The sequence below is a fragment of the Salvelinus namaycush genome, chromosome 7 (assembly GCF_016432855.1).
Source record: "Salvelinus namaycush isolate Seneca chromosome 7, SaNama_1.0, whole genome shotgun sequence".
Classification (NCBI taxonomy): Eukaryota; Metazoa; Chordata; class Actinopteri; order Salmoniformes; family Salmonidae; genus Salvelinus; species Salvelinus namaycush.
This window is the reverse complement of record NC_052313.1, coordinates 17,833,388-17,860,746: the sequence shown is the minus strand read 5'-3', so window position 1 is coordinate 17,860,746 and position 27,359 is coordinate 17,833,388. Positions and strand designations below refer to the sequence as shown.

General features: G+C 43.0%; 1 protein-coding gene across 1 annotated transcript in view; it reads right to left on the bottom strand.

The window, feature by feature from the left end:
• ofcc1 (orofacial cleft 1 candidate 1) overlaps positions 1-27,359 on the bottom strand; it is a 122,369-nt gene that overhangs the window by 29,920 nt on the left and 65,090 nt on the right. Inside the window, exons 12-16 of the mRNA XM_038997223.1 lie at positions 21,728-21,816; positions 19,364-19,542; positions 6,192-6,464; positions 3,996-4,248; positions 1,679-1,842 (exon numbers count right to left, since the gene is read on the bottom strand). Of these exons, the coding sequence (XP_038853151.1) occupies positions 1,679-1,842; positions 3,996-4,248; positions 6,192-6,464; positions 19,364-19,542; positions 21,728-21,816 (958 nt within the window). The remainder of the gene's footprint in view (positions 1-1,678; positions 1,843-3,995; positions 4,249-6,191; positions 6,465-19,363; positions 19,543-21,727; positions 21,817-27,359) is intronic.

Here is a 27,359-nt window from a genome sequence, read left to right as displayed (position 1 = left end):
ATACAATCCACCCGGCGACTGAGTGGCAGAAATCATTAATACTGGCTGCTGTTTTAATATTGTCCATTTAGTGCTGAGCCGATAAGCGGCCGCTTACAGAAAATGAAATGGTACCCTTTTTTCCCCTTTCGGACCGATTCCAAACTGATTAATTCAATTGTGGACTTTTTACATTTCGAAATGTTAATGGGATTCGGTCTAATTTCAGGGTACGAAAACACACACCTTTTGATGGGGATGTGGTACAGTATTTTATCACATACCCAACGTTTTTCCTACCTCACCACAAATTAGGCCTACAACTGAATCTTTCGATTATGTAAAAGAGAATTGCCTTTCAGGAAGGCAAAATAGGAGAAGAAAATGTAGGAAAATTGGGTACAACAGGCCTACAAGTACATGTTGTATAAAACACATCTTCAGCTTGCAATAATCACTAATCACCATCAAACCCCAACTTCCTTAATAAAACATCCATTGAAAGGAATCACTCTCATTGGCTGTTGTTCTGAGCCAATCAGATTGGAGCATTGCTTTCTTCACAGGACAGAGCAACTCATGGGAGAGATAAGTGCTAAAGTGGCTTGCAGAGCCCCATCACAACATAAACACAAACACTGCTAGCGCTAACGTTCCACTAACGTTCCAGCAGGGGTGACCTCAATCTGATAGACTTCATCTGATGACCAGCTCAAACGTTGTCCATCTACTATAGCAGCAGGCCCTTCAATATGGATACAGCACAAAGATGAAACATACACCATACACCATATCAACTAATCGTATAATGCAAGGATGTTACATACTCACGTTATGTAAAAACAAATCTACCTAGTTCCGGATTAGCCACGCTTTACATCTTCTCCGACTATCCATACCGACTATGGAGCTGTGTTCAATTCGACAACCTTGTGTGGCAGTTCGCTTAACGCATAACTGCATTAGTAATTGCATGAGACTCTAAAATCACAACCGATTAGATCAACACTTGTTTTCTGCGGACATTGTTGAGTGAAAACACAGACACACACACGGATTGAGGGGGTCTGGGGGTTGGTTATTTGGGAGCGGGTATAGGAATTAGTGGACAGGACTATGGGTGTTAGAGGGTTTTTACTCTTCATTGGCAGGGTGTCCCCATAGGCTGGACCATCTAAAAATACCCCAATGATAATTCCTAATTCGCTAGTCGCTCTTCCTGTGTGCTTCCCCAGTGTTGTGACACTTTTCAGCCACTAGGAAGGTCAGAGACGGAGGACTCAAAGTCGACACGAAAGCCCAATGTGACAGGACAGGTCTGGAGCAAGATCCATTTCTAGTTCAGAAACGGGCTGTTTCGAGGAACTGAGACGTCAACTACGACATGGGTTCTGAAGCAATGGTGGGAAATGCCAATATTATTATAATAGCACTACAGTACTACAATACATACACCATGAAAACCCTAGTAATGTGTATGAAAACACATTAAGCTCATAGCGTAGTACTGCATTCAGTGCTGTTCAATTGATAGTCCCATTTTCCCCGTGTTTCTTATGTCTATCCTCATCAGCACCGATGGCCAATTTCAATATTAGAATGAATTCAGAGTTAAATCAACTTTATATTCTATATTTTATCCTACAAATGCATTAAATTAGTTTCTTTGGGCATAATGCCTCTGCATGTTTGTGCTAACCTGAGGAAGTAGAGGTAGAGGATGGTGGTGGAGAGGAGGAAGAGGATGGCATAGAGGAAGAGGGTGATGACCACTCCAGCTGCCCCTGATTGGTCGGTCCGGTAGAAGTGCCAGTAGAGCTTGGCTGCATCCGCAACAGGAGACTCTGCACTGTAGGACAGACGCTGAACACGCATAGGGACTACAATTCAGACCCCTTTGACTTTTTCCACATTTTGTTCTAAAATGTATTCAATTGTTTTTCTCCCCTCATCAATCTACACACAATACCCTATTATGACAAAGCAAAAACAGATTTTAGAAATGAAAATGTTTGACATAAACCCCCCCGAAATATCACATTTACATAAGTATTCAGACCCTTTACTCAGTACTTTGTTAAAGCACCTTTGGCAGCGAGCCTCAAGTCTTCTTGGGTATGACGCTACAAGCTTGGCACACCTGTATTTGGTTTCTCCCATTTTTCTCTGCAGATCCTTTCAAGCTCTGTCAGGTTGGATGGGGAGCGTCGCTGTACAGCTATTTTCAGGTGTCTCCAGAGATGTTTGATCGGGTTCAAGTCCGGGCTCTGAATGGGCCACTTAAGGACATTCAGAGACTTGTCCTGAAGCCACTCCTTAGTTGCCTTGGCTGTGTGATTAGGGTCGTTGTCCTGTTGGAAGGTGAACCTTTGCCCCAGTCTGAGGTGAGGAGAGCTCTGGAGCAGGTTTTCATCAAGGATCTCTTTGTACTTTGCACCGTTCATCTTTCCCTTGATCCTGACAAGTATCCCTGAAGCTGAAACACATCCCCACAGCATGATGCTGTGACCACTATGCTTCACCGTAGGGATGGTGCCAGGTTTCCTCCAGACGTGATGCTTGGCATTCAGGTCAAAGAGTTCAATCTTGGTTTCATCAGACCAGAGAATCTTGTTTCTCATGGTCTGAGAGTCCTTTAAGTGCCTTTTGGCAAACTCCAAGTGGGCTGTCCATGTGCTTTTTATTGAGGAGTGGCTTCCACCTGGCCACTCTACCATAAAGGCCTGATTGGTGGAGTGCTGCAGAGATGGTTGTCCTTCTGGAAGGTTCTCCCATCTACACAGAGAAGCTCTGGAGCTCTGTCAGAGTGACCACTGGTCACCTTCCTGACCAAGGCCCTTCTCCCCCGATTGCTCAGTTTGGCCGGGCGGCCAGCTCTAGGGAGAGTCTTGGAGGTTCCAAACTCCTTCCATTTAAGAATGACGGAGACCACTATGTTCTTTTGGACCTTGAATGCTGCAGAGATGTTTTGGTACCCTTCCCCAGATCTGTGCCTCGACACAATCCTGTCTCGAAGCTCTACGGACAATTCCTACGACCACACGGCTTGGTTTTTGCTCTGACATGCACTGTCAACTGTGGGATCTTATATAGTCAGGTGTGTGCCTTTCCAAATCATGTCCAATCAACTGAATTTACCACAGGTGGACTCCAATCAAGTTGTAGAAACATCTCAAGGATGCACCTGAGTTCAATTTCGAGTCTCATAGCAAAGGTTCTGAATACTTATGTAAATAAGGTATTTCTGTTTTTAGTTTTTTTTCTTCTAAAACCCTGTTTTTGCTTTGTCATTATGGGTAATTGTGTGTAGATTGATGAGGACATTTTTTGATTTAATCAATTTTAGAACAAGGCTGTAACGTAACAAAATTTGGAAAGAGTCAAGGGGTCTGAATACTTTCCGAATGCGCTGTATATACACTGGATTAAATACATTGAAGCAAAGGACAGTACAGTACATCTACAGTGTAATCTACAGGTAATATAAGAGGTCTCCGACAAAGAGAAAACCAGGGAAAGTGTTTGGTTGGACATGCATTTGTCAAGGCCCTCTGTGGTATTCCATTATGTGAGGAAATATTATACTGTGCTAATATCTCTTCACTAATAACCATATGATTAACCATAGGATATGATTGGACAGTACACATGTATATTAGACACAAACTGGACATTCACCTTGGATTATCATTTATGTTCATTGAGGTACATGGTGGTTATTGAAATTACAGATGGATCAAATACCAGGCCAAATAATAATACACATATACACTGTGTGGCTTTCAAATAGCCTCTTATCAACCTCTATGTCATGGTTTCACATTCCGCATAAACAACTGAAAGTCATCTGACGGTGGCGTTCTTTCGGACAGACAAAACGGGATCCCTGATGCAAAAAGACATGGATCTAACCTTGTGTGTGCTTTTTTTCTAACTTCTAAAGTCACTTTGCTAAGATAAAGTGAACTTCCCATTAAAAGTGAACACAAGTGTCCAAGTTATTTTAAGTGACTTACCCCCAGGATGGCATCCACTACAAAGACCGCCAGCGGGTCCAGCACTGTCCACACTCCCAAAGCCATGATAAAGTTTGACGTGAAGGAGGGGAGTGAGCCAAACGCTAGCTGACAGCCCCATCTGATCAGGAGCAGCAGCAACGTTACGGCGTTCAAGGTCAGAGGTCCCACCATGACCATAGCCAACTCCTCGCGGGTATGAAGCAAGGAATTCTGGTAGACCAGCTCCACGGTGTGAGCATGGAACTGGAATCTGGAAGGGGGGGTAGAGGAAAACAAGAGAAGTGTTAGCCTACATCAGCGCTTTGGGGCGCTCCATCCACTCTAGGACACATGTACATGTGATAGCACACTGAAATAGCAAAACATTTATGTCTAAATATATATTGTATAAAGAACATACTAGTAGTGTTTTTGTGTGCATCATAACCAAAAACTATTAATTTCCGTTTGTGATGGGGATCACATGATGAATAAAGTACATTGCGACAAAAGATGATGGATCTACAGTACCAATCAATTCATAGTAAATTCTATAAAACTAAGCATGCAACTCAAGTGTTGTGAATCTGTAGTTTTCGATAACAAAAGGTAAGATAAGATGTACTGTACGTCATGGCTCATGAGTTTCTTAATCTACCATCTGCGAGTAGTGCTTGTGTGAGTAAAGAGGTGCCTGTTTTGCCCATTAATTCACATGTGATTCGCTAAGAGAAACAACCCACTCTCAGCCACTCGCCATTACTCCCACTGATGGTCCATTTGTACTCCTTCTGATCCAACACAACACTGCTAAACCTACTATCGCTTTCTGTCTTCTCAACAATTCATCTATTCGTCTATATGCTACGCTCATGTATTTTGGTTTGTCTACAATTCTGTCCTGACCTGTCTAGAGGTTTCCATCTTCAGTTTAAGTCAAATTCCATGGCAACTTTACAATTCTATAAACAGTCATTATATCCCTATCCCTGTATTTTAATATACCGTATCTGTGGTTTGTACCAGGTGTTACAAATGTCATTTTTACAGAAAGATATATTGTTGAATGTTGACAAAGACTTTCCATATAAAATGGGGAGTAATAATACTGATTTAGTACTCTGAGCGGGCCACAGAGTGGTGTAATGTCTAATGTGCATGTGGTGCTCTTTAATGACTGGGCCTGTGAGGTGGTGGTGTGATATGCTGGCAAAGTGGCTCTTGGCCACCTGACTGGTGATGTGTGTGTGTGTACAGTCTATGTGTGTGTGTGTGTACGTGAGAGTGCTGGGGGTGATGGGAGAGCCGCGTGGGGCCTGAGTGAGAGTGTCTCGCTCATGAAGGGCCCGCTTTGCTGCCCGCTGATGTCCCAGAGGCACTATTGGGGGAGGGCATCGGGTGAGACAGGGGGCTAGACACAGGGGGTGGGGCTGGGGGGAGGCTGTCAGCACACTGGCCATCCCCAGACTGTCAGAGATGGAGACAGAGAGCTAGCTGGGGACTGCCCATTACAGGGAGAAATGCTCAGAGGAGGAAGCGGCCAGACATGTGGAACTTGTCATCCGTTGGTGGCTGGTGACCCCCTCGATTTCCATGTTTTTTTCCTCCATCCCCCCTCCTTCCACTCCTTTTTTACTCATGCACATTTTTCCCGTATTCTGTCAGATGTCAGATGGCTTTTCTATGATGTAATGCTTGTAAGCATATTCACAGTCTAGCTTTTAATGTGATGAACTAAATCAACACCATGTGCTATTGAGATGTAACAGCCTCTCAATGGCATCCTACTTTGTTTATTATGAAATACTGTCTACAAAATAATAAACAATACATTCTTTCCAAATAATGCACACGCAAGAATGCCTGTTGAAATCAATGAATTCTCCCACATGGTTTCATTAATGCTTAGGCAAGTCTTGTTAAACTGGTAATGGGCAGATTTTTATACAGTATCTAGTGGGAGGGAGTGTGTGAGTACTTATGTACATCTATGTGTGTGTGTGTGCATGTGTGTGTGTCCACACACACACACACACACACACACACACACACACACACACACACACACACACACACACACACACAGAACTCCACTGCACTGTGCTAGCTCTCGCCTCTTCTCTCCTCTCCCATGCACTCTCTCTACACACACACAATCACTCCTCCTCCTCCACCTCCTCGGAGAGAGGAGGATATCAAAGGAAGCACACTCACTTGTTGACAGGAACTGCGATGGCCTGGAGGAAGAGCCACTGGCTGCAGTAATGCAGGTAGAGCCTCGCAAACCAGATCAAAGCCAGGAGCGGCATAATGAGGCAGAGCTGTGCTGCTGCTGCTGCTGAGGAGGAGCGCCAGCCCCAGCGCCGCGGTGACAGGCCCAGCTCTGACGGGATCATGCGGAGAGCCAAATGTGTACGCTCAGCAGCCCCACCATTGCTACCACTGCCGGTGCCGCCACCGCCCAGCCCTCTGTAGGAGAGCACAGGCCTGGAAAAAACATCACACATACAGTATATACAGTGTATACTCGGATATACAGGGAGAGAGGGAGACACGAGAGAGATTTAGAAAGACGACAGCAGGAGAGTGCAGGGCCTGGAAACAACAAACACACACACACACACACAGGCCTCTCTCTCTCGCATCTCTCAGCAGCCCCTCCTCCCCCTGCTCAGCTTCTCTCCACAGTGCACCTCTCTCTCCCCAGTGCAGCCCTGCTCCTGCTCAGCTTCTCTCCACAGTGCACCTCTCTCTCCCCAGTGCAGCCCTGCTCCTGCTCAGCCATTCTCTTTCATATAGAGGGCACAGATGGAGAGTTTGTATGGAGAGGAGGAGAGAGTGGGTGCTGCTGGGCCAGTAATGACCTGGCATGGAAAACTGGAACGCCACATTAGGACAAGACTGAGAACATAAGAGCCTTTCTCAACAGGGCTCTAGTCTCCCCTACCATCTCCAAACTTAGCACACACACACACACACACACACACACACACACACACACACACACACACACACACACACACACACACACACACACACACACACACACACACACACACACACACACACACACACACACACACACACACACACACACACACACAGAGAGACGCATGTGCACACAAACACACACACACACACACGGCTAAAGACACAACATGTCCCTTTGTCAGTGTGAGAAGAGTCAAACAAGGCGAAGGTGCATCCTAATATTTCTCCAGGCAACGGCCCGTGGACATCCATACGTCTAGCCATCTTTCTGTTCCCAAAGATGCTTGGTATTCACTTTGTAGTGTGTACCCAGGGAAATGGTTTGCATATAATGCCTAAAGAGGAAAAGCAAAAATAATCAATTGTTTCTCTCCATCCCCTCATCCAACTGTACTGTTAGATTTGAGTCCAGTGGAGCGTAATTCACCCAATATTAAGTCACAGGATGTGGCCGGTAATTTCCTAAATCAAGTCACAATAAACTAAAAGTGATCATCAACGAAACCCCGGAGGAAGGCACTCTGTGAAGTGTTAAATTATTTGTGTTAAGTTCTCAGGTTTCCTTGCAGATAAACACGAGAGATCGCTTCAAGTTCTTTCCATGTGGGAGAGCTCGCTTTCATTCAGAAAATGCCCAGTCAACAGTTATAGACTGTAGATAAATATTCATGCAGCACTCTGAAACAAACTGGTACAGTGAGGATAAACTACGTAGCATACAAGTCAATTACTGGGAAAAATACTACTGCGTTCTGTCAATGCACGTATTCATGAATCCCATACTGTAAATTTAGTGTGTTATAACCTAAATGCTGTGAGTTTTTAACAAAGTGCATGTATTTTGTCTCTACTTGCTGTTTTGTCATTGGAAAAAGGTCAGTTGTATCATTCTAGGCCTTATCACGACTCTGGCTTCGTGGCGTGGTACAGAAAGGCTTTTCGCACGTCGGCAAAAGTAAAATTACACAGTAGACAAAAAAGCTATGTGTCACAGACATAGGCAAGATGATACCCTGTCAAGAGGCATTACGGAGGAACTGCAAATACAACCTGACTCCCATCTTTCTTGTAATGAAGATATTGATGATGCATGAATAGGAATATTTTTAGCTGTCTCCACACAAGGGGGCTACTCAAAGCCAAATGGGTAACGCGATGTGAAATCTGTTATCACCCACTGAATTGATTTCATTGTGGGACCTCCAATTACCAAAAGTACAATATTTAAATAGCAGGGAGAGGGGGTGTGATGAGAAGAAGGATTTTCACTCCAATGTCACGCCTTATTGCAAAGCTATACAGTGCATACATTCAAAGATACATATTGTGGACATAACGTATATACTATTTCATATGTGAAAAAGCTATTCCATATATACTAAACAAACATATAAATGCAACATGCAACAATTCCAACGATTTCACTGAGTTATAGTTCATATAAGGAAATCAGTTATTTGAAATGAATTCATTAGACCCTAATCTATGGATTAGGCAGGGGTGCAGCTATGGGTGGGCCTGGGAGGGCATAGGCCGACCCACTTGGTAGCCAGGCACACCCACTGGGGAGCCAGGCCCAGGCCCAAGCCAAACAGAATTAGTTTTTCCCCACAAAAGGGCTTTATTACAGACAGAAATACTCCTCAGTTGCATCAGCAGTCCGGGTGACTGGTCTCAGACGATCCCACAGTTGAAGAAGCCAGATGTGGAGGTCCCGGGCCGGCGTGGTTACACATGGTCTGTGGTTGTGAGGCCAGTTGGACGTACTACAAAATTCTCTAAAACAATGTTGGAAGGAGTTAGGAGAAATGAACATTCAATTATCTGGCAAAAGCTCTGGTGGACAATAAAAGGCCACTCTAAAATGTAAGTTTTGTCAGACAACACAATGCCAATGCCATGCATTGCATGCTAATTGCACGCAATGCCAATCTGTGGCATTGTGTTGTGTGACGAAACTTACATTTTAGAGTGGCCTTTTGTTGCCCCCAGCACAAGGTGCACCTGTGTAATGTTCATGCTGTTTAATAAGCTTCTTGATATGCCACACCTGTCAGGTGGATGGATTATCTTGGCAAAGGAGAAATGTTCACTAACAGGGATGTAAACAAATTTGTGCACAACATTTGAGAGAAATACACTTTTTGTGCGTATGGAAAATGTCTGGGATCTTTTATTTCAGCTCATGAAACATGGAACCAACACTTTACATATATATATATATATATTATTTCCCCCCCCCCCCCAGGTTATTTTCATTGGAGTTGATTGTAGTATATTTCTCAGTTTTCAAAGAAGATTAGCATTGCATACACTAATAATCGAACACAACTCTCCATGAATAAAATCATATAGCTTCAACTCTGGATAACGTTGCAACACACCCCTCTCCAGTTGAATGTTACAAGAGAGCATCTTTCTCTACATATATGATATACCACGGACATGAACGCCATGCTCTTTAAAAATAGCAAAATAGTATAAAGTAAGCAGCGAGTAGGGACACGTATTAAGCCTTTAAGTTGGCATGGGTAATGATGGCAGTACTGCAGGGAGATAGTGTGGCGTGGAGTTTAAAGCTGATTTATGCGGAGATGGCTGCAGGGGTGGGAGCCCGAAAGAAGGTAACCCTGAGAAATATCCCCCCCCCCCGTCAGTTAAGGCTCTAAATCTGGGGCCACTTAAAGACCAGACGTATCATTTATTTGTAGGATTAAGTTATTTGCTGTCACTTCTTTTTGTGGGGGGGGGGGGGGCATGGGCATTGTTTTGTAAATGCGCCAAAACCACTTTTTTCTGAAGCCCCATTGCTGGGGAACGGATTCTTATCTGCAGATTTTTTTTTTTAAAGAAACACTAGCTAGACAGTTCGCCAAATGCCCCATAATGTTATTGTTTCTTCACACGCTGAATGCATATCGGTGATGTAAGTAAAAAATACTGTCGTTTTTAAGCAAAGTGGAAAGATAGGACTGACAAAAAAAATGACATATCATCCTTGTTTACATTCTATTTTCTGTAAGCAAGGCCAGGACAAGGGAACTGTTTTTCCTTTGCGTTTCAGAAGGTTTGTCTGACATAATGGCAAACCATATACAGACCGATTTCCAATCAGCTTCTATAGCTTACAACTGAGGACAACATGGGTTTTCAAAGTTATCTGAGCAAAAACCAGCTAAGAATGTAATAATACCATCCTGGAACCAAAGTACTATGTCACTTCCACTTAAGGGCCCCAACCACACACATTACACACGGGCCTGCTGCTCCTCTGCAGTGTATTAGAGAACACATGCATAAATTAACACTAGAGCTTTTATGCTCCACTGGTGCAGCAGCTACACTCACTTTACAAGATTTACAGGCAAATATCTTCAAAGTCAAAGTATCTTTCTAACTCCCAGTTTTCAAACAAAGCAAGCATGCTCCCTCTCCTTCCGTCTCTCTCTATGTTTTTTACTCAAGCAGTCTCACTTAAAGCGAGCGTCAAGCCGCTGAGTGGTGGAAAGAGAGCTGTGCTTTTTTGGTGATTGATGGTAAATCGCGGGATTAGCAATATCACAGTGTATGTCTTCTTTATGGCGACGTGTTTTACACAACACATCCAAAGCGTGCCTGAACTTCAAGGAGGATTTCACAGGCCTGCACTGCACTGAGTTACAGTACCTGGTTCTTTGAAGTGAGAGAGAGACAAGACATGACTGTCTCCTCCTCAACAGCTGATGGGCTTTTTTCTTAAGTTAAGGGTCGTCACACAGTGAAGGGTGCATATGCTCCTCAACACCACTGCAGCTCATTGCACACTCACACGCGCGCAGTAGAACAGCATTTATTTTCTACAGTGACAGTAAACTAAGATTGTTATCTATAATTGACAGCAGACTAAACCTGGCCTACAGATGTTGGACCTTAATTTGATCACTCTTTTGTTGCTGAAACATTTCACAGGAAATGCAGATGAGCTTTGTGATTTACATAAATTCACTGAAAACCCACACTAACACACAGTTATATTAACAGTATTGCACTTTTCATGTAACCTACTTTTGGCCAGCCTAACCACCTATCAAGCAACATTATGGACTTAATGTTCAAATCCTGTTGCTGCAGGATTATTTTACTGTGACAATATAGGTCAATTTAAGATCCTACATCTGTAGGAGAGAGAGAAAGTCACCTAGTTAATCTGACCCTTGCTAGCTTTAAAAAAACACTTCCTGGTAAAACACGAGCTGGGAATGAATGCTTCAATCAAAGCAGCGAGGGGCACTATGTGATTCCAACAGCCTGACCTTTCTAATGCTGCTGACAATTAACTAGGGACAATATTGTAGTCAGGCTGGCATCACTGTCACTGTGTGCCGTGTCCCCTGGGTCAATCGGGGGGAGGTAACTCTGCAAGCCATGGGACAACATTACATCACTGTGTACACATTTTTAAAGAGCCTTTGTAATGGCAAAAATAGTTACCGCTAGAAATATCTAGGTGTTTCTACTTCTGGGGTAGAAGTATCTGTAATAGATTGAACAATCTTGGCATGTACAAATCTGGAGCAGGTGGGTTGAAGTCAAGCAGGAAGCTATGAAACCTCTTAACAAAAACAAAGTGAAAATCCCAAATACACTCTCTCCCATAAGATATATTAAATGATAATCATATGGTCCAGCAGTGGTGGTATTTTTCTAAAAGCAGCCAAAAAAAGGGACGTAAAAAAGCCCACAACAGCATGCCCGCGAGGCCATAACCGAGGCTTTCGGTTAATTAAGTCATCTTGATATCATCTTATGAGAAGTTTTATTTGTTATTTTTTAAATGTGCTCAATTTTCTCGAGGTTTAACTTAACATTGTTTTCTTTTTCTCCCAACCCCTACAATTACCTTAACATCTTCAGTTTTATATGTTGCCCCATTTCCAGGACAATGGCAAAGCAAGATACACATAAATGAGTTTCATTGAGAAAATGGGAAAGCAGTAGGTATTTGGGGTATAGTAAAGAGAATTATGGCATCGTGACTCAGCTGTAGAATTGGAGTACATCATATAATTAGAATAGCATAATGCCCGTACTGCCAAATTATCAGAATTATTTGCAGCTGAGAGGGACTGGGAGCCTGGGCTCTCTAACCTAATCAGAAGTAGTGAAAAAATATGTTCCACTTAATTAGGAGGCCTTGTTTGACTAATAGCTGCCTGGGCCTTTTTTAATGCGAGGAGGAGGCTCTTACATGCAAGGCAAGTGTAGGAGAACCAAAGAAACGCTAGCGCTATAATATTGCTACAGAACTGGCAGAGAGAAAGGGTAGTCAGAGGAAGGTTCTACCCAAGCCAAATATCCCCCCGAAACGTGTTTTGGCCTCGTTCATGAGAACAGGCCTGCTTGTTTACATGAGGTAGCCATTCTTCCCTGTTTTTCAACCCAAAATGCAACATGTGGCCTTTTTATAGACTTGATGGATTTAGGATTAAAACATGGAAATGGTAGGTCCCATAGCGAACCATAAATAGCGGTGGAAACATTAGGATTCGCATGCACCTGGGATCAACAAACCAAAGGGGCTACCCTTACTCTCCCCCTCTATAAACACAGCACTTAGCATCCCAAAGCAGGTTGTTTTCCATCACCTAAGTATAATTCTGACCTTTAAAAAACAATCCAATGCTTTGCGGTGTGGTATCGCTGCAGTTTAATAACCCCTCTGATTATGGCAGGGGAAACAACTAATCACAAGTACTCTGGAGAGATCTATTTGGGTGATGTACACTGGGAGGCCCCAAGAAGCCTCCTGAGAATTGCATCAGTATTTAACATGGTAGTTTCATTCTCCTCGTGACCTTGTCTTCATAACTGCAGGACATTGTCACGAGAGAGAGAGAGAGAGAGAGAGAGAGAGAGAGAGAGAGAGAGAGAGAGAGAGAGAGAGAGAGAGAGAGAGAGAGAGAGAGAGAGAGAGAGAGAGAGAGAGAGAGAGAGAGAGAGAGAGAGAGAGAGAGAGAGAGAGAGAGAGAGTGAGATAGAGAGAGGAGCAACAAGAGCTGCTGCATTCCCAGCATGCATGTGTGAGGCTCTTCTCTGCGCCAGGCAGGTTGCACATCACGCTCACTGCTGGGAGCGTGTTGGTGTGTCAAAGCTCCATCACGCTCCCCTCTCGTTCTCTCACTTTCTCTCTCTCTTATCTCACCACACGTTCAGGGTTAGGGGGGTGTAGGTAGGGGAAGGTGGTGATGGTTGACGTTCAGGGTTAGGGAGTGTAGGTAGGGGAAGGTTGTGGTAGAGGTAGGGGATGGAGGGGGGTGTAGGTAAAGGATGGAGGGGGGTGTAGGTAGGAGATGGAGGTGGTGGTGATGATTGGCCAACTAAGACTGCATTCTTCCATCAGGGCTAACTGGCAGACTGTAATCCCAGAGCCATGGGGCTCCAGGCCCACAGAAACCTCCAAAGTGTGTGTGTGTCAGGCACAGGATTTACACTGGGAACGGGCCAGCCTTCGAAGGGTGAGACTGACAATAGCGACCTAGCCCATACCGACAAAGCTCATGCACTCACGTAAAAGACTGGTGTGGGGAAAGGACGCTGGAATAGTCTACCCTACAAACATAGCGATTGCCACACATGCCATTGCCAATGCAAATAATTGAATCCAATGACTACCCAGAGAACAAGGAAAGGTAACAACAGGTCAGTCGGAGAGCAATGGCTCAGACAGTGTGCTTTGGCTAAAATTGACAATACCCAAAATGGTCGGCCAACGTCATATTTAGATATACAAATATGTCTGTCAGACAGCTGATAAAATCAACGGTTACAGCCTGTCAGCTTATTAGAAGAGCAACTCGTCAGCAATGTTGTTCTAATGAAAAATCAGGATCCCGTGTTTATTTGTACAAGGAGAGTGTGTTCTGTATGTTTGTACTGCAGTACATTAGTCAGTATGTCTCTGTCTTGTAAAAGTCACTTCCATCCAAGCATAATTTATTGTTTTAAAAACAATTTTGGGAAAACTACTGGAATGAGTCAAACTTTTTCAAGATGTTTATTGACTTGGCAATATTTTTCAGTGTTCATGTCATCCAGATAACATGTGAAGACAAATGAACTGGAAAAGAGTGGCAGAGCAGCCTCACCTTTGCCCCTGCCCTCTGTGCACTGTGAACATCTCCTCTCTCTTTCTCAGTTTCTCTCTTTCTCTCTCCAAGGCCCCATAAAGGGGATGTGGGAAACACAGCTCAGACCCAGACCAGACGATACCAGACTTGCCAGGCCTAGGAGGGCCTTTCTCTGATCATATGCCCACTTTGCCAGGGACGAGCAAATGGCGTCAGGGCAGGGACCTGCCTGTTAGAAAGCTGACAGCGCTGATTTCCTTGAAGTGGGAGCAACATCTAGCGCGACCCGGAGGGGTGAAGGCAACATGTGCTCCCAGGCCACGGATGCAGGAAAGGGCTCTGGGAACCTGTGGTGGGTGACCGCTCGTCACCTCTACCCACAACTCCACCGAGCATTACATCAGATTTGATTGACCCCTGCTGGGTTCTGGTTTGGAGTAGCGCAGTATGTGGGATCGTTGAGGGAGGTTGTTGTTGTTTCAGGTGGTTCTCTCTCTCTCCCTCTCTCTCTTTCAGGTTCCACTCGTTCCTCTCTGGTTGTTGTTTACATCAGTGTGCACTAGTCTTTTTTGTCATTGCACTGTCAAATCAGCGATGCACTTCAGTGCAATATTTAGATAACCAACCCATAACAAAGCACAATGTGTTTTCATAGCCATTTCCAAACAGACAGGCATAGAAAAAAAGACTTACTTTTCTTTTTCTTTCCAAAAGCAGAGCGGCGTTGCCGACAGAGGGAGAGAGGGGCTGCCCCCAACCCCGCCAACAGGTGAGCGTCGTCGATTCGTGACCTGGCAGTATTTGGCCAGCCCCTCTCGTCGTCACACACACAGCCGGAGAGGCAGGGACTCAAGCGGCGCCTTGCCAAGCCCTGCCGGGGAACGGGTGGAAGGGAAGCGTGGATCTCCAACCCATCAGGCTGCAGGGGAAAGTAGGTCACTGTGTTCCCGACTTCCTGGTGACTCCACGGAATGCCACAATGAGAACAGTTAGGGTTCCGAGTCTCACAGAGGAACAAAACAGAGTTTCTGAGATTTCCCCCGTATGCCCTATGGACTGCAGCATGCAGCATTTGGTGTTGTGCTGCAACAGTGCAACTGTTACATTGATGGTAGACTGAATGAATGGAAGGAAGCTAATGGAAGATAAGGTACCAGAACAGAGAAAGACTGCACTGGGTCAACTATGCTCTGATGGATCATAAAGACCTTAGAAAGCATTAAGGCCTCTGACCACCCATGAGAGAGATGCCTTTAAATTAATGATTACTACAGTTCAAATACCAGAAATCAATTCAACAGAACCGACCTAATTTCTAAAGCTGCACATACAGTAATTCTTCAAAATGTCGGAATCCATTATTTGCGACAGAAATAAAACTGAAGTCGAAACAATCCTCTATAACAGTATGTGACAGTGCAAAATCCAAACGAGCGATAAGGAGACATACACAACGCTATCAGACAGTAGAGCTTCTCCTCTACCAGTTTCAGCATGGACTGAATCTACTGTGGGGATACTTGCATCATCCTGTGGCCTCTGGAGGCGAAGGGTGTCGCTACACTTTGTCTTATCTTTCTCCCTTTCTCTTTCTCTAACAGGAAAGTCACAGATATAATTGATATGAGATTTAGGGGGTACATTTCAGTGTAATTAGAGTCTTGATAATTGGGCTAATTAGATCTAATTGTTATGTGAGAGTGAGTTTGATTAAAACAGGTTTCCCCAAAACGAGAGAAAAAAATATTTAGTTGGATACCATTGCTGCGACACACTCTGCAGTCTAATTAATGCACAAACAGAGGGGGAAAGCAAAACACATTTGAGGGACAGATGATTGTGGACAAATATGTTTTCTGTGATGACCTGCAGTCCTCCAGACCAATATAGTTGACTAATGAGTACTGGCCCCTCATGAGTACTGGCTCCTCATGAGTACTGGCTCCTCATGAGTACTGGCCCCTTGTGTCAATGCTGATTGGGTCTTTAATATTATTAGAGGTGCTCATGTGTAGAGGTCACAGTTTAAACTTCAAGTACTGTTATCATCTTAAAGTTCAAGTTGGGTTTCACAAATGCAATGAAAACTTTGCTAACAGATAAAAAGGCAACTCCTCCCACAACAGATTACACCAAAACCCACTACAATGAAATCAGGAGGAGTTTGCGTGGCCCACTAAGGTTGGTAATAAGAGGCTGTTAAAGATAAATGTAAATGCAGCTAACACTTTCCTGTTCATTTCCTATTTTATATGGAATCAGAAATGTCCTAAAAATACAGATCCACCATTGACTTTAAAATGCTGTGTTGGATTGTTACATTGTTTATTGGTCAGTACAGTAGGCTATAGTAGTCAGTTCAAATATGTTTACCTTAGTGAAAGTTGTTGCAGTGGTATCCAGTAGCAAATTGGCCGTATCAAATTACAACACTAATCAAACACTTTGATTTTATTCACTCACATTCTTTTGAGAAAGGTGCTTAAGAAGTCTCCACTCGCAGACATCAAATAAGGTGGAAGGGTCGGCGAGTGTCTTTCATGTTTCTTCAAACAGATATCAACTGAGTAGGAAATTCCTGCCTTTTCATTTGCGGGGAATTGTCTGTTATTGTCAATACTTGCACTTAAGAGCATTGTGTTTTTCTTTGAAATTGTAATTCATGGTTAACGGTTATTATCGTGCAGCGACGTATGTTTTGGGATGAGTTGCATTTGAGGTTGGCAACAAATACCTTACTTTTTGATATGCAAATCGAAGGGGATAAAACTGAGAGGGGAATATAATCAAAACTCCAAGAAAGAGAGGGTTGAACCAGATACTGCCCCATTGAGCTAAAACTTCAAATGGAAAACATTATTTATGTAGGCCCGCTATATTATGTACAACACACAACATTCAATGTCTTTTATCATCTGCCAGAAGGTGTTACTGATTTCTACCTCGTTAGAAACAGTAGAGTGGTTCATCTTAGGGAAGACTTTATTCTCTAGTTCTTGTTAGCGATGATGCACGGCGTGTTTGCTCTTGTGTGGGTAAATGGCATTCTTGTCGAATTAATATCCAGCATTGTGTATTATCTTAAAGGAAAGGTCAATATTGGCATATGATTTGCAATTTGATATGTTAATGATATTACTGGGAATATTGTAACGGTTGTTCTCCTCCTCGTCTGAGGAGGAGCATGGATCGGACCAAAACGCAGCTTGTGGAGAATACATGTTAATTTATTAAACAAGACGAACACGAAGCACACTTGAATAACTACAAAACAACGTAGACAGACCTGAACATGAGAACTTACATATAACGAAGAACGCACGAACAGGTACAGACTAAACAAACGAAACAGTCCCGTGTGGTAACAACACTGACACGGAAGACAATCACCCACAAACAAACAGTGTGAACAGCCTACCTTAATATGGTTCTCAATCAGAGGAAACGTCAAACACCTGCCCCTGATTGAGAACCATATAAGGCTAATTTCCAATGAACCTAAACATAGAAACACATAACATAGACTGCCCACCCAGCTCACGTCCTGACCAACTAAACAAAGCTAAACAAAGGAAAATAAGGTCAGGAACGTGACAAATATTATTTGAGCTTCATCAAGATGCCTTCATAAACCAAATAGGTTATGGTCAAGAGGATAAGAATCTTGAGGTTAGTTGCAACCTGAAAATACAAAATACTGTAGTGTATGTTTTGAACAATATTCATAGTAGCCAGTGTGAGCGCGGTGTGTATATATGATTTGCCCTAAAAACAAGGCTCTCATCAATGGGCTCAGTCTCTCGTGGTTCTCTAGATGGCAGTAATATCCCTCAATCACCCCAATATGAATCCAGAAATTCTGAATAGAACACAGAGCTCCAGCACACGGCATCACAGATGACATCATTACAGTAAGAAGAGTGGAATGGTGAATAAAACAATACAAGAATCCCCGTATGCTTGTTCCCCATACAGTCCTCAGGTGCTAGACATGCCCAGCATAACTCAAAAAGCACTGCAGGACTGTTTGGGATATTGAGGAAAGACAACATCAGTGCCTCTGATTGCTGTGATGAACAGATGTAATGTAGGGCGAGTGAGCTCTGCTTGAAGTTTGAGCTCGGTCTTAAAACGTAATAAATATGGGAGTAGCTTTCTAAGGCTTTAGTGCATTATAGGGCATAAAGGCAAAATTGTAATATGTTCCACAGCTTAACACATCTTGAATAATCAACCAAGTGTCCTCAAGTAAAAGTAAAACACACTTGAAATGTTTCCCGTCGTATAGTCCGCCCATACAAGTTAGATTCATTATGTGTTTTTCTCTCCCTTCACTTAGCATTGTGTCGTCATGTTTGTGGCTTCATTTTTGTTGTCGTGGTAATGATTTTAATTCCCCTGGTGTGTTCGGGAGATGCCAGAGTGTAGTCTCTGATCTTGTTTAATATGCCACCGGAAGCTATAAATTACAAACTACTCTGAAATGAGGAAACACAGGCCCCTTTTTAATCCCCTGAGAGCGTGAGGCTTTCCCTCTCATTGTGATGGGTGCAGATTCGCCTTGTATTCATTTATGTTCTCAAATCTGAAATAAAAACAAATACCTGCAAAACTTTGTTTCCCGTTGAAATAAGCAATACCCATTTTATATTATTTCAATACTCTATGAAAATATTTTTTTCTCAAACGTGTTTGGCAGAGGTGTTTTATACCATGTGTATCCTGGGCTGTTTGTGCTTGATACATCCCTGTTTTCTCATTAAAATCAAATGCTGTAAGCCACAATAAAGAGAAAACATTTGCCCAACCCTCTTATTCAGTTTGTATTGCAGGGGAATTGAAAACCAACTAACCACACAGTGACAGAGGCATGTGTGATGAGCCAATGTTGCCATGCGCACCCCTTTAAAAGATCTTACCCCATAGCACCAGGGGAGATACATAACCACGATGGGGTTGGAGATATCGTCACTCACTTTTTATAAACAAAGATATAAAAATATATATATGGGGGACTGGAAATGATGCAGACAATTACTTTGATAGAAGCCACAATCTATTTGCAATATTAAAGCTGATCCACCCCCTATAAATGTTTTAATTGGTCTTATTCACAATGCACTACCTAAGATGTGTGAGTGTGCCATCGTTTCTATAGTAGTTATTATCGAGACATTCTGCGCTGAAATGGGGCTATCGCGGCCCCGTTTCCGCGAGGCAAAAAGCTGTCGTCACACACATTTCCTTCGCGCTGCGACTGGAAGTTGTATAATGAGTGGTGAGACTTACTGTAGGGAGAACGTATACTCCTCCATCTCCTTAGCCCAGAGATTCTCCCTCTTCTCCGATGATGCTACAGCCGGAGCTGCTGTCTCCTGTTTGTCAGCCTGGCCCTGCAGAAGCGGTGGAGGTGCGGCGCTCCCTCTCACATGGGCGCTCGAGCTATTTATCTTGTTGATTGGCTTCTTCTGTTGGGGAGAGCACAAATTGGGGGGGACAACACATGCGGATGTCGTTTGTAATCAAAGCAGGCAGAGCAGGAAACTGGCCCCGATCTATCTGAGGATCACATGGAGACAGTGCATCACACTTTTGAGCCACTGTTCTCTTCCAGTCTCAGAACTGAATGACACCCAAATAACACATCTCTGGAGAGGAGCAACTTTGATGAGGGAGAAACAAGGCGTAGATGGAGAAATGCAGCAGAACGTATAGGGCAGCTGTTGCTGTTATTTACACTAGTCGTTGACTGGTGTCAACACAGTCAGAATGAAGGTAGGAAGTGGGTTTTAAATATTTCACATGCAGAGGTACTTCAGCGCCTGATATTATTTGTTAAGCCCGGCAATGTGTTAACGGCTTGCTTTACCTCGTCCTGTCAACTAGTGCTGCCTTGCCCTTGGGTGGGCTTAGGCTGTCTGCTAGCTAGAAGTTGTGAAATACTTCCTGATTATGTTAATCAGCTCCCTAGTTTGAAAAAGAGCCTTCCGTCTCTCTCTCTCTCCTCCACCTGAGAGAACTGTGCCCAGGATGTAGTAAATAGGGTAAGGCCCCTATAAAAGCCCCATTGGTTTTCATAGTGCAATCTTTGCCAAAGAAAGTGTGAATTCCAGAGTGATGATCACAATAAAAAAGGTGGAGAGAGAGAGAGAGAGAGAGAGAGAGAGAGAGAGAGAGAGAGAGAGAGAGAGAGAGAGAGAGAAGAGGAGAAAAAACACAGGAGATATATAAACCACAATGTTCTCTGGTGTCTCTACAATACATTTAATGCAATATCTTAAGAGCCAGATTTTCCACTGCGATTCCTGCCCTCTGGGCTGAAGTGGTCGCCTGGAGAAAATACATTTTAATTAGCCTGGCACCATAGGTTGAGAGGGGGCTGAAATTTGATCCCCCGCGCCCAGGTTGGGGCAGGTTTGAGATCACCGCACTTAATCATTAGACAACTGGCTTCAACCGGGTGACATTTGACAGAGTTAGCAGCGTTTAAAACCCTGCAGCTTTGTGGCTTCAGAAAAAAGAACACCTCATATCAACAAACTTATTCATTTAAGAGGTCAGCAGTGCTGATTATTGGCCGTCTGGAGACTAAGAGCCACTTGTAACGCGGCTGTAGAGGGGAGCTTGAGGAATAAAGGCTTGGGAAGAGTGTGAGGTGGATAGGAGCTCATGTGGTGTTTATGCATCATCTGCTACAACAACTACCACGTCACAACAACATCACAACAACAACATCACAACCATATCACCACAACCATAACATCACAACATCAACATCACAACCATATCACCACAACCACAACATAACAACAACAACATCACAACCATATCACCACAACAACAAAATCACAACCAAAACATCACAACAACAACATCACAACAACATCACAACCATATGATCACAACAACACAACCAAAACATCACAACTATAACTTCACAACCATAACATCACAACAACATCACAACTATAACTTCACAACCATAACATCACAACCATAACATCACAACAACACAACCATATCACAACAAAATCACAACCAAAACACCACAACTATAACTTCACAACCATAACATCACAACAACATCACAACTATAACGTAACAACTATAACGTAACAACCATAACATCACAACAACAACATCACAACAACAACACAACAACAACCCCACAACCATAACATCACAACAACAACATCACAACCAAAACATCACAACAATAACATCACCACAATAACATCACAACAAAACATCACAACAACAAAGGAGGGCACAATAGCAAAGCAGAACTTGAGACAGCAATGCCAGATCAGCAAAGAAAAGTAGTTCTGCAATTACCACTTCAAAGTATGGCAGGTAACGTACTAGGCTTTGGTTCATTTAGCTTAAGTCCTCTGTAGCTCAGGAAGAGGCGTGTTCGGAGCAATAAAAAGGCCTGGCTGGCATTGCTGATTTCACAGAATTTCAGCTGCTTTGGCTTGTCAAGCAGATCAAAACTGGCTTTGAAGACCGAAAAAATACCTGTTAGTGTGAAATATATTTTGACAAATCTCAGATAATAACGACGGGAGGTGTGTGTAGGGCTGGAGACGGTTTGTGTGTGTGTGTGGGGGGGGGGGGGGGGTAGAAATTATTTTTCCTAAATCACATTGTTACCTTGTAGTGCATCCATGTCTCTGCTTCCTCTGTGTAGGGATCTCTCATCTCCTCTATTTTCTCAGGGACCACTACTGTGGAGTTCTTCCCTGCCATATAAGAGTGAAAGAAAGAGAAAAAAAAGAAAGATTCATTTTTATTTTTATGAGCAAAGCACATCTGGCAACAACAGTAAGAGAGAGAAAGTACAGTAACACATAATTATTTATGTCTGATTTATGAAGACATTTTTTATCCTGGTTCTGCTTACTGTAGGAGTGCTGGTAGGAGTTGACCAGGTAGGTTGTTAAAAAAGAAAACAAGCAATAAAACATTTGGGGGAAAAAAATGTATTTGAGCTAAAATATCTCAAACCGTCAGTAAACAGTAGGATGAAACAATGATTATATACACACAAACAGCATGTCTATATATCTGGTAACTTACATATTGACTAACACCTATTTGTCACATACAGTATCTAGTAACTCAAATAAGAAAAATGAAATACAATTTAAATTGGGATATAAAAAAAATACAAATTCCACTGTTGCACTCTTAAATATTTGTTAAATCACTATTCTTATCAATCAAAAGGACATCATTTATTTAAGCAACCAATCAATAAAATCGTCATGCATAATTGACTATATAATTACCAAATAATGTTTCAAAATCATGTAGATTATTCCTAAAATAAAACAATCAACACATGATTGCAATATTGTTAAAATATTTCTTCCCACTTCCAGTGGTGCATACTGCACATGTGTGGTGTGTAGTGATCATAGTCAGAGGCAGGTAGTAAAGTTGTTGCGTTGTTCTGTCAGGAGAGTTTGCAAAAGCAACAAAGTCTAAGAGGCTGATTTTCCTCAGAGAGAAAGAGAGAGACTTATGAAACGTCCCTGCACACACATCTCCCACAATCTAAGAAGCCAAACCTTCCGAGCCTGAACGCTCTAATGCATGCAATTAGACATGATGAAAAATCGAAAAAGAAATTAAATTTGGTTGTAATACATTTCTCCATTCTTCTTTCCTTTGGAAAATTACTTTTGAAGTGTTTTTTCCTCCCCTTTTTCTTTTCTCTCTCACTCTCTCTCTCTCATTTTTTTGCTGTAATTTAAATGGTAAGCCGCCAGATGTGTGTCTCATGCTTGAAGAGCCGGAGCTTTGCATTATTTAGCATATTAACATTCACAGAATTTAAAAAAGGGTTCTTGCATTGCCTGGAGGTTCTAATTAAGTAAACCTTAGCTTGATACATGTAAAAATTTCACTATGTGAAACTTTTTTTCATCGCTTTTTTTCTCGTCTTCTTCTGCAGCCAGTCACATCTATATAATAAATATAGAAACCTCTGAGATGATATAATTTTTCTCTCTTGCTGCGGGATTAAATATATCAGTAATAATAACCTTTAAATATAGGCGACATATCAGCAAATCCGTCTGACGGCTAAAGTGTACTTAATGGCAAGACTGTTCAGCTTCCTCCTGGTTTCGGAGACTGACATCAGATTTAATTCCAACCCAGATGTAGTTCTTAATTACCAGGGCTTTGCTGGTAAACATTAGGAATGCCTACAGTTACGAGGTAATAAGCTTATATCTGTTATTTTCAGAGTGAAGAATATGTTATTTTTTCCCTGATCTGTCATGTGATTGCATAACTATTTAACTCTGGCTTGCATAGTTAAGTCTTTATGTGTGCTGTCAACATTCAAAATCATAAAATGTTCTGTTAAAGAGATCCTACAGTATATACCGAATTCATTTTTTTTTTTTTTTACTGTGACAGTCACTGTACTATAAGTCAAACATGAGATGTAAGTTCTCCCGAGTGGCGCAGCGGTCTAAGGCACTGCATCTCAGTGCAAGAGGCACTGGTTTGAATCCAGGCTGTATCACATCCGGCTGTGATTGGGACTCCCATAGGGCGGCGCACAATTGGCCCAGCGTCGTCCGGGTTTGACCAGGGTAGGCTGCCATTGTAAATAAGAATTGGTTCTTAACTGACTTGCCTTGTTAAATAAAGGTAAAAATGTCTCCTCATAGAAAAGCCAGAGACCGACAGAGATTGAAATTGAGAAGGTGTAAGAGAATCAATAACAGAATGGCACTGAGTCAATGACCCTTGTAGTCAAATGTACAAACATTATTCACAAACTTGGGTGTGTTTAACATGCCTTTACTTTCAAATGCATTCAACAGACAATGAGTATAATTTTTTGCTATAGGTCCTAAAATTATAATGAATTCCAGAAAAATAAGAATATATTAAACAAAGTAGTTACATCGAAATAATACAAACTCAGAAGTACCTTGCTTACGGGTTGGAAGTACTGCAGAAAGTGACGGGCATGCAGTTAAGCGGTACAGCTGAGGTCTGATATAAGCTCACTCACTGTTAGAGGACAAATTCATTGTCATTGTTTGTGTGTTAAAACACCAGCGCTGCTGTGGACGGAGAGAGAGAGAGAGAAAGAAAGAGAGGAGAGAAGAGAGAGCACCATACTGCAGCTTCGGGTTTAATTCACCAACCCTGATTCTCAGATGGTGTTGGGCCAGAATTAGCACAGTGTTGACAGCTATAGGCTATGTCCATGAACTTGGAGGGCTGCTGCCACAACCCCAGTGTTGCTCCGAGGGTAGAACAACAGCTTCCTTGTTATCCAGCTGGTTCTCTCTGAGCTGGGAGAGAGAGAGAGACAGACAGAGTGGGGAAGAGAGACAGAGAGAAAGAGAGAAAGAAAGAGCTGGGAGAGAGAGAGAGCTGGAAGAGAGCGAGAGAGAGAGCGAGAGAGACCTCGGCTGGAAAACATGGCCCCGGGTCCACCACACTGAGAAGTCCGTTACTGCTAGTGAAAGCCGACCAGCCGAGCCCTTTCCACTCACCTGGGCTTCTAATTGCCCTGTGATTGGTCCAAAGTTGACCGCGGAGCCAAGGTCAGTGAATCATTGATTACCCGAGAGTGCCCTCGCTGCCGGTATTCGGTGGCGGGGTTTTATATTCAGCGATTGTTTCGACTCACAGCGATGTGGTTATTCGAACGTAACATTGTTTACTCGACGACGCAACTCGAAGTAGGATCACGGATCTTTGCAGTCTCACTTGAAGCTTGGATAACATGTTGGAATATTATAGCGGTGATTAATAAAATGATCTTGTTGAAGTACACTTCACATCTCCATCTCTGTTCATTCATCAGCATAGAGGACATGCTGTATGTATGCGATGTGGGGGGTTAAACTAAACAGTGTTCCCCTTGGGTTCTGTTTGTCCCAATCTGTAACATTCACTTTGTGGGGTTACTCTTGTATCTATACAAACAGGCTTTGACATAACAATAAAACATCAATATAGAATATGGACAGTGCAACATTAATTGGGGGACCATCGCAGACTGGTAGAGATATAAGGTTATAACGATATAACGTAGTGGTAAAGTTTGAATGGAATGACCAATACCCTAACCCTGAGGGACCTTTATCCTGAATGTTCAGGGCAGCGTTCCAGAGACAGATGAAAAATCCTCGAAATTGTGCTCAGGGGGGGTATTATGATGCAGTATGATGCATTGGCAAAACGAGGGGGAGAAAAGCAACAACACAAAACTAAACCCTCTCAACTCTGATCCTCTGCATCCAGTTACTGATCCACTGACGGCAATCATAGAACACAGGCCTAATCTAATTAGTCATTTGGATTCAAACAAACTCAAGTGTAACCGGATCATTCAGTTAATGTGAAAGGTCAGTTAACCCACACCGCCTCTGGCGACTCTCGTGTGTTCAAAAAGGCAAATAGACTTCGATATGCACGGAGCAAACAAAGTAAAACCGGATTATGATTCTCATATGGTAAGTTTACTTTTCTGACACAACAAAGTCAACAGTGAAGAATGGTTATACATCAGCGTTTTTTCATAATTTCTCCAAACTTGTCAAATCTATTATTTGGTATAGTCATCAAGGATGGGGTTGTCAGTCACTTTCTTGTCTGTAATAGACACCTCATCCAGGGCTGTGATAATGCGAGGGAGATTAATTAACTTAAGGCCCCAGGAACGCACAACTTTCAGTCTGACTGTCAAGTAAGACTATGTGTGTGTTATCCTATGACAAGAGGTCTCCATATACTTGTCCTGATTCTGAGGGAAGCACATAATGAGAAAAGCTCTGGCGTTACACGCACAGAAAGAAAAAGGAATCTCTATACATCAAAAACAGAGAGCTTCCTCCAAATGGAAGGAAATGGTTGAGGCCCCCGACTTTGACAGAGTGCTGGATAACAGAAATAATTTGTTCCTCTCTTTCCTCGCTGAATTTGATTTCCAGTTGTGGGCTAGGTTAAAGTTGTCTATCCAATCTCTCTCCTCAGAGCTTGACGTAATCTCTCCATCTGAATATCATAACTCCGCTCCGAGAAGTAATGCAATGTGAAAGGATCCATATGCAAATGTGACACAAACGTCAGCTAGACTTACGGAGCGGTGCCTTAACGGGCCTCCGCGAGGTGCTGTGAGGGACACCTTTTGATCCGTTACTCAAGGTACGGATCAGGTTCACTTCTTCTCCAGCCACCTCCTCACCTGAATTTTCTCTGTTGTTCCCCCCTCTTTCTTTTTGTAGAGTAGAGGAGGTGGGTGTGGAGGACTGGTACTTTGCCTGTGTGGCAGAACATAAATCTCCCAGAATGCTCTTGTCGGGGACACTTCCCTTGTGGGGTGTTAGGATCTCAGTGGGAGGTCAAGGGTCGCACTGCAGAGGAAGTGACAAGCTGTGAAATGTAAAAGACCAATTTCTTCCACATGTTGAGGCGCTCGAAGAACACTCGGAGAACACGGCTCGAGCTGTCAGCCGACATCACGTTTAAAATGGGCCAGGTTGCTACCCAGCAGACCTGTCACAACTCATTTGTAATTAAAACGCCCGTCTGATGTTTAAAGCTCCAGCACTACCCCAGAAACTTTTTCGAGGACTGTTAAATAAAGATGAGCGCCCTGCCAAAAAAAGTGATGTATTAATAACAGAGGCCTGGTCGTCTTTGTACTAGATCAATACCAAATGAGCCTATGTTTGATTTCTGACGTTGGCCAGGATGTTGCCTGACCTGAAAACCAGGGGAAACAAGAGAAGTGTGTTTTAAGTGAGAAACTGGCCGCATTATCATTGGTAATAGCAGGCCGGTATTATTCACTTCCTCTCTACAGATGGACGATGTTACTCTTTTCCACCTGCCTGTCCTTTCAGCTGAGAAACACATCCATGTGACCGTACTGAAGAGGGACTTTAGTAGCCTCGTCCCAGATCTGTTTGAGCTGTATAGCCAACTCCTATGGTCATTGTCATGCCAAATGGACCATAGAAGTTGGCTATACAGCACAAACTGATCTGGGACCAGGCTAGGACTGTAGTGCCAGGACATTCCCATACCAGGAGATTCCCATTTCATCAATGAGTTATAATAAATCACAAGTCCTCATATCTAAAGTAAAGCTTAAGTGGCAACAATAAACTATTCAAAGATTTCACAATGCTGTGGTGTCAACTGGACAGGCTGTGTACTAGACAAACACCCCATGCCATGAGATTCAGTTCTCTGCCTAAAAAATGCCAAATACTTCAGGAGAACAAAAATGTGTGAGCCA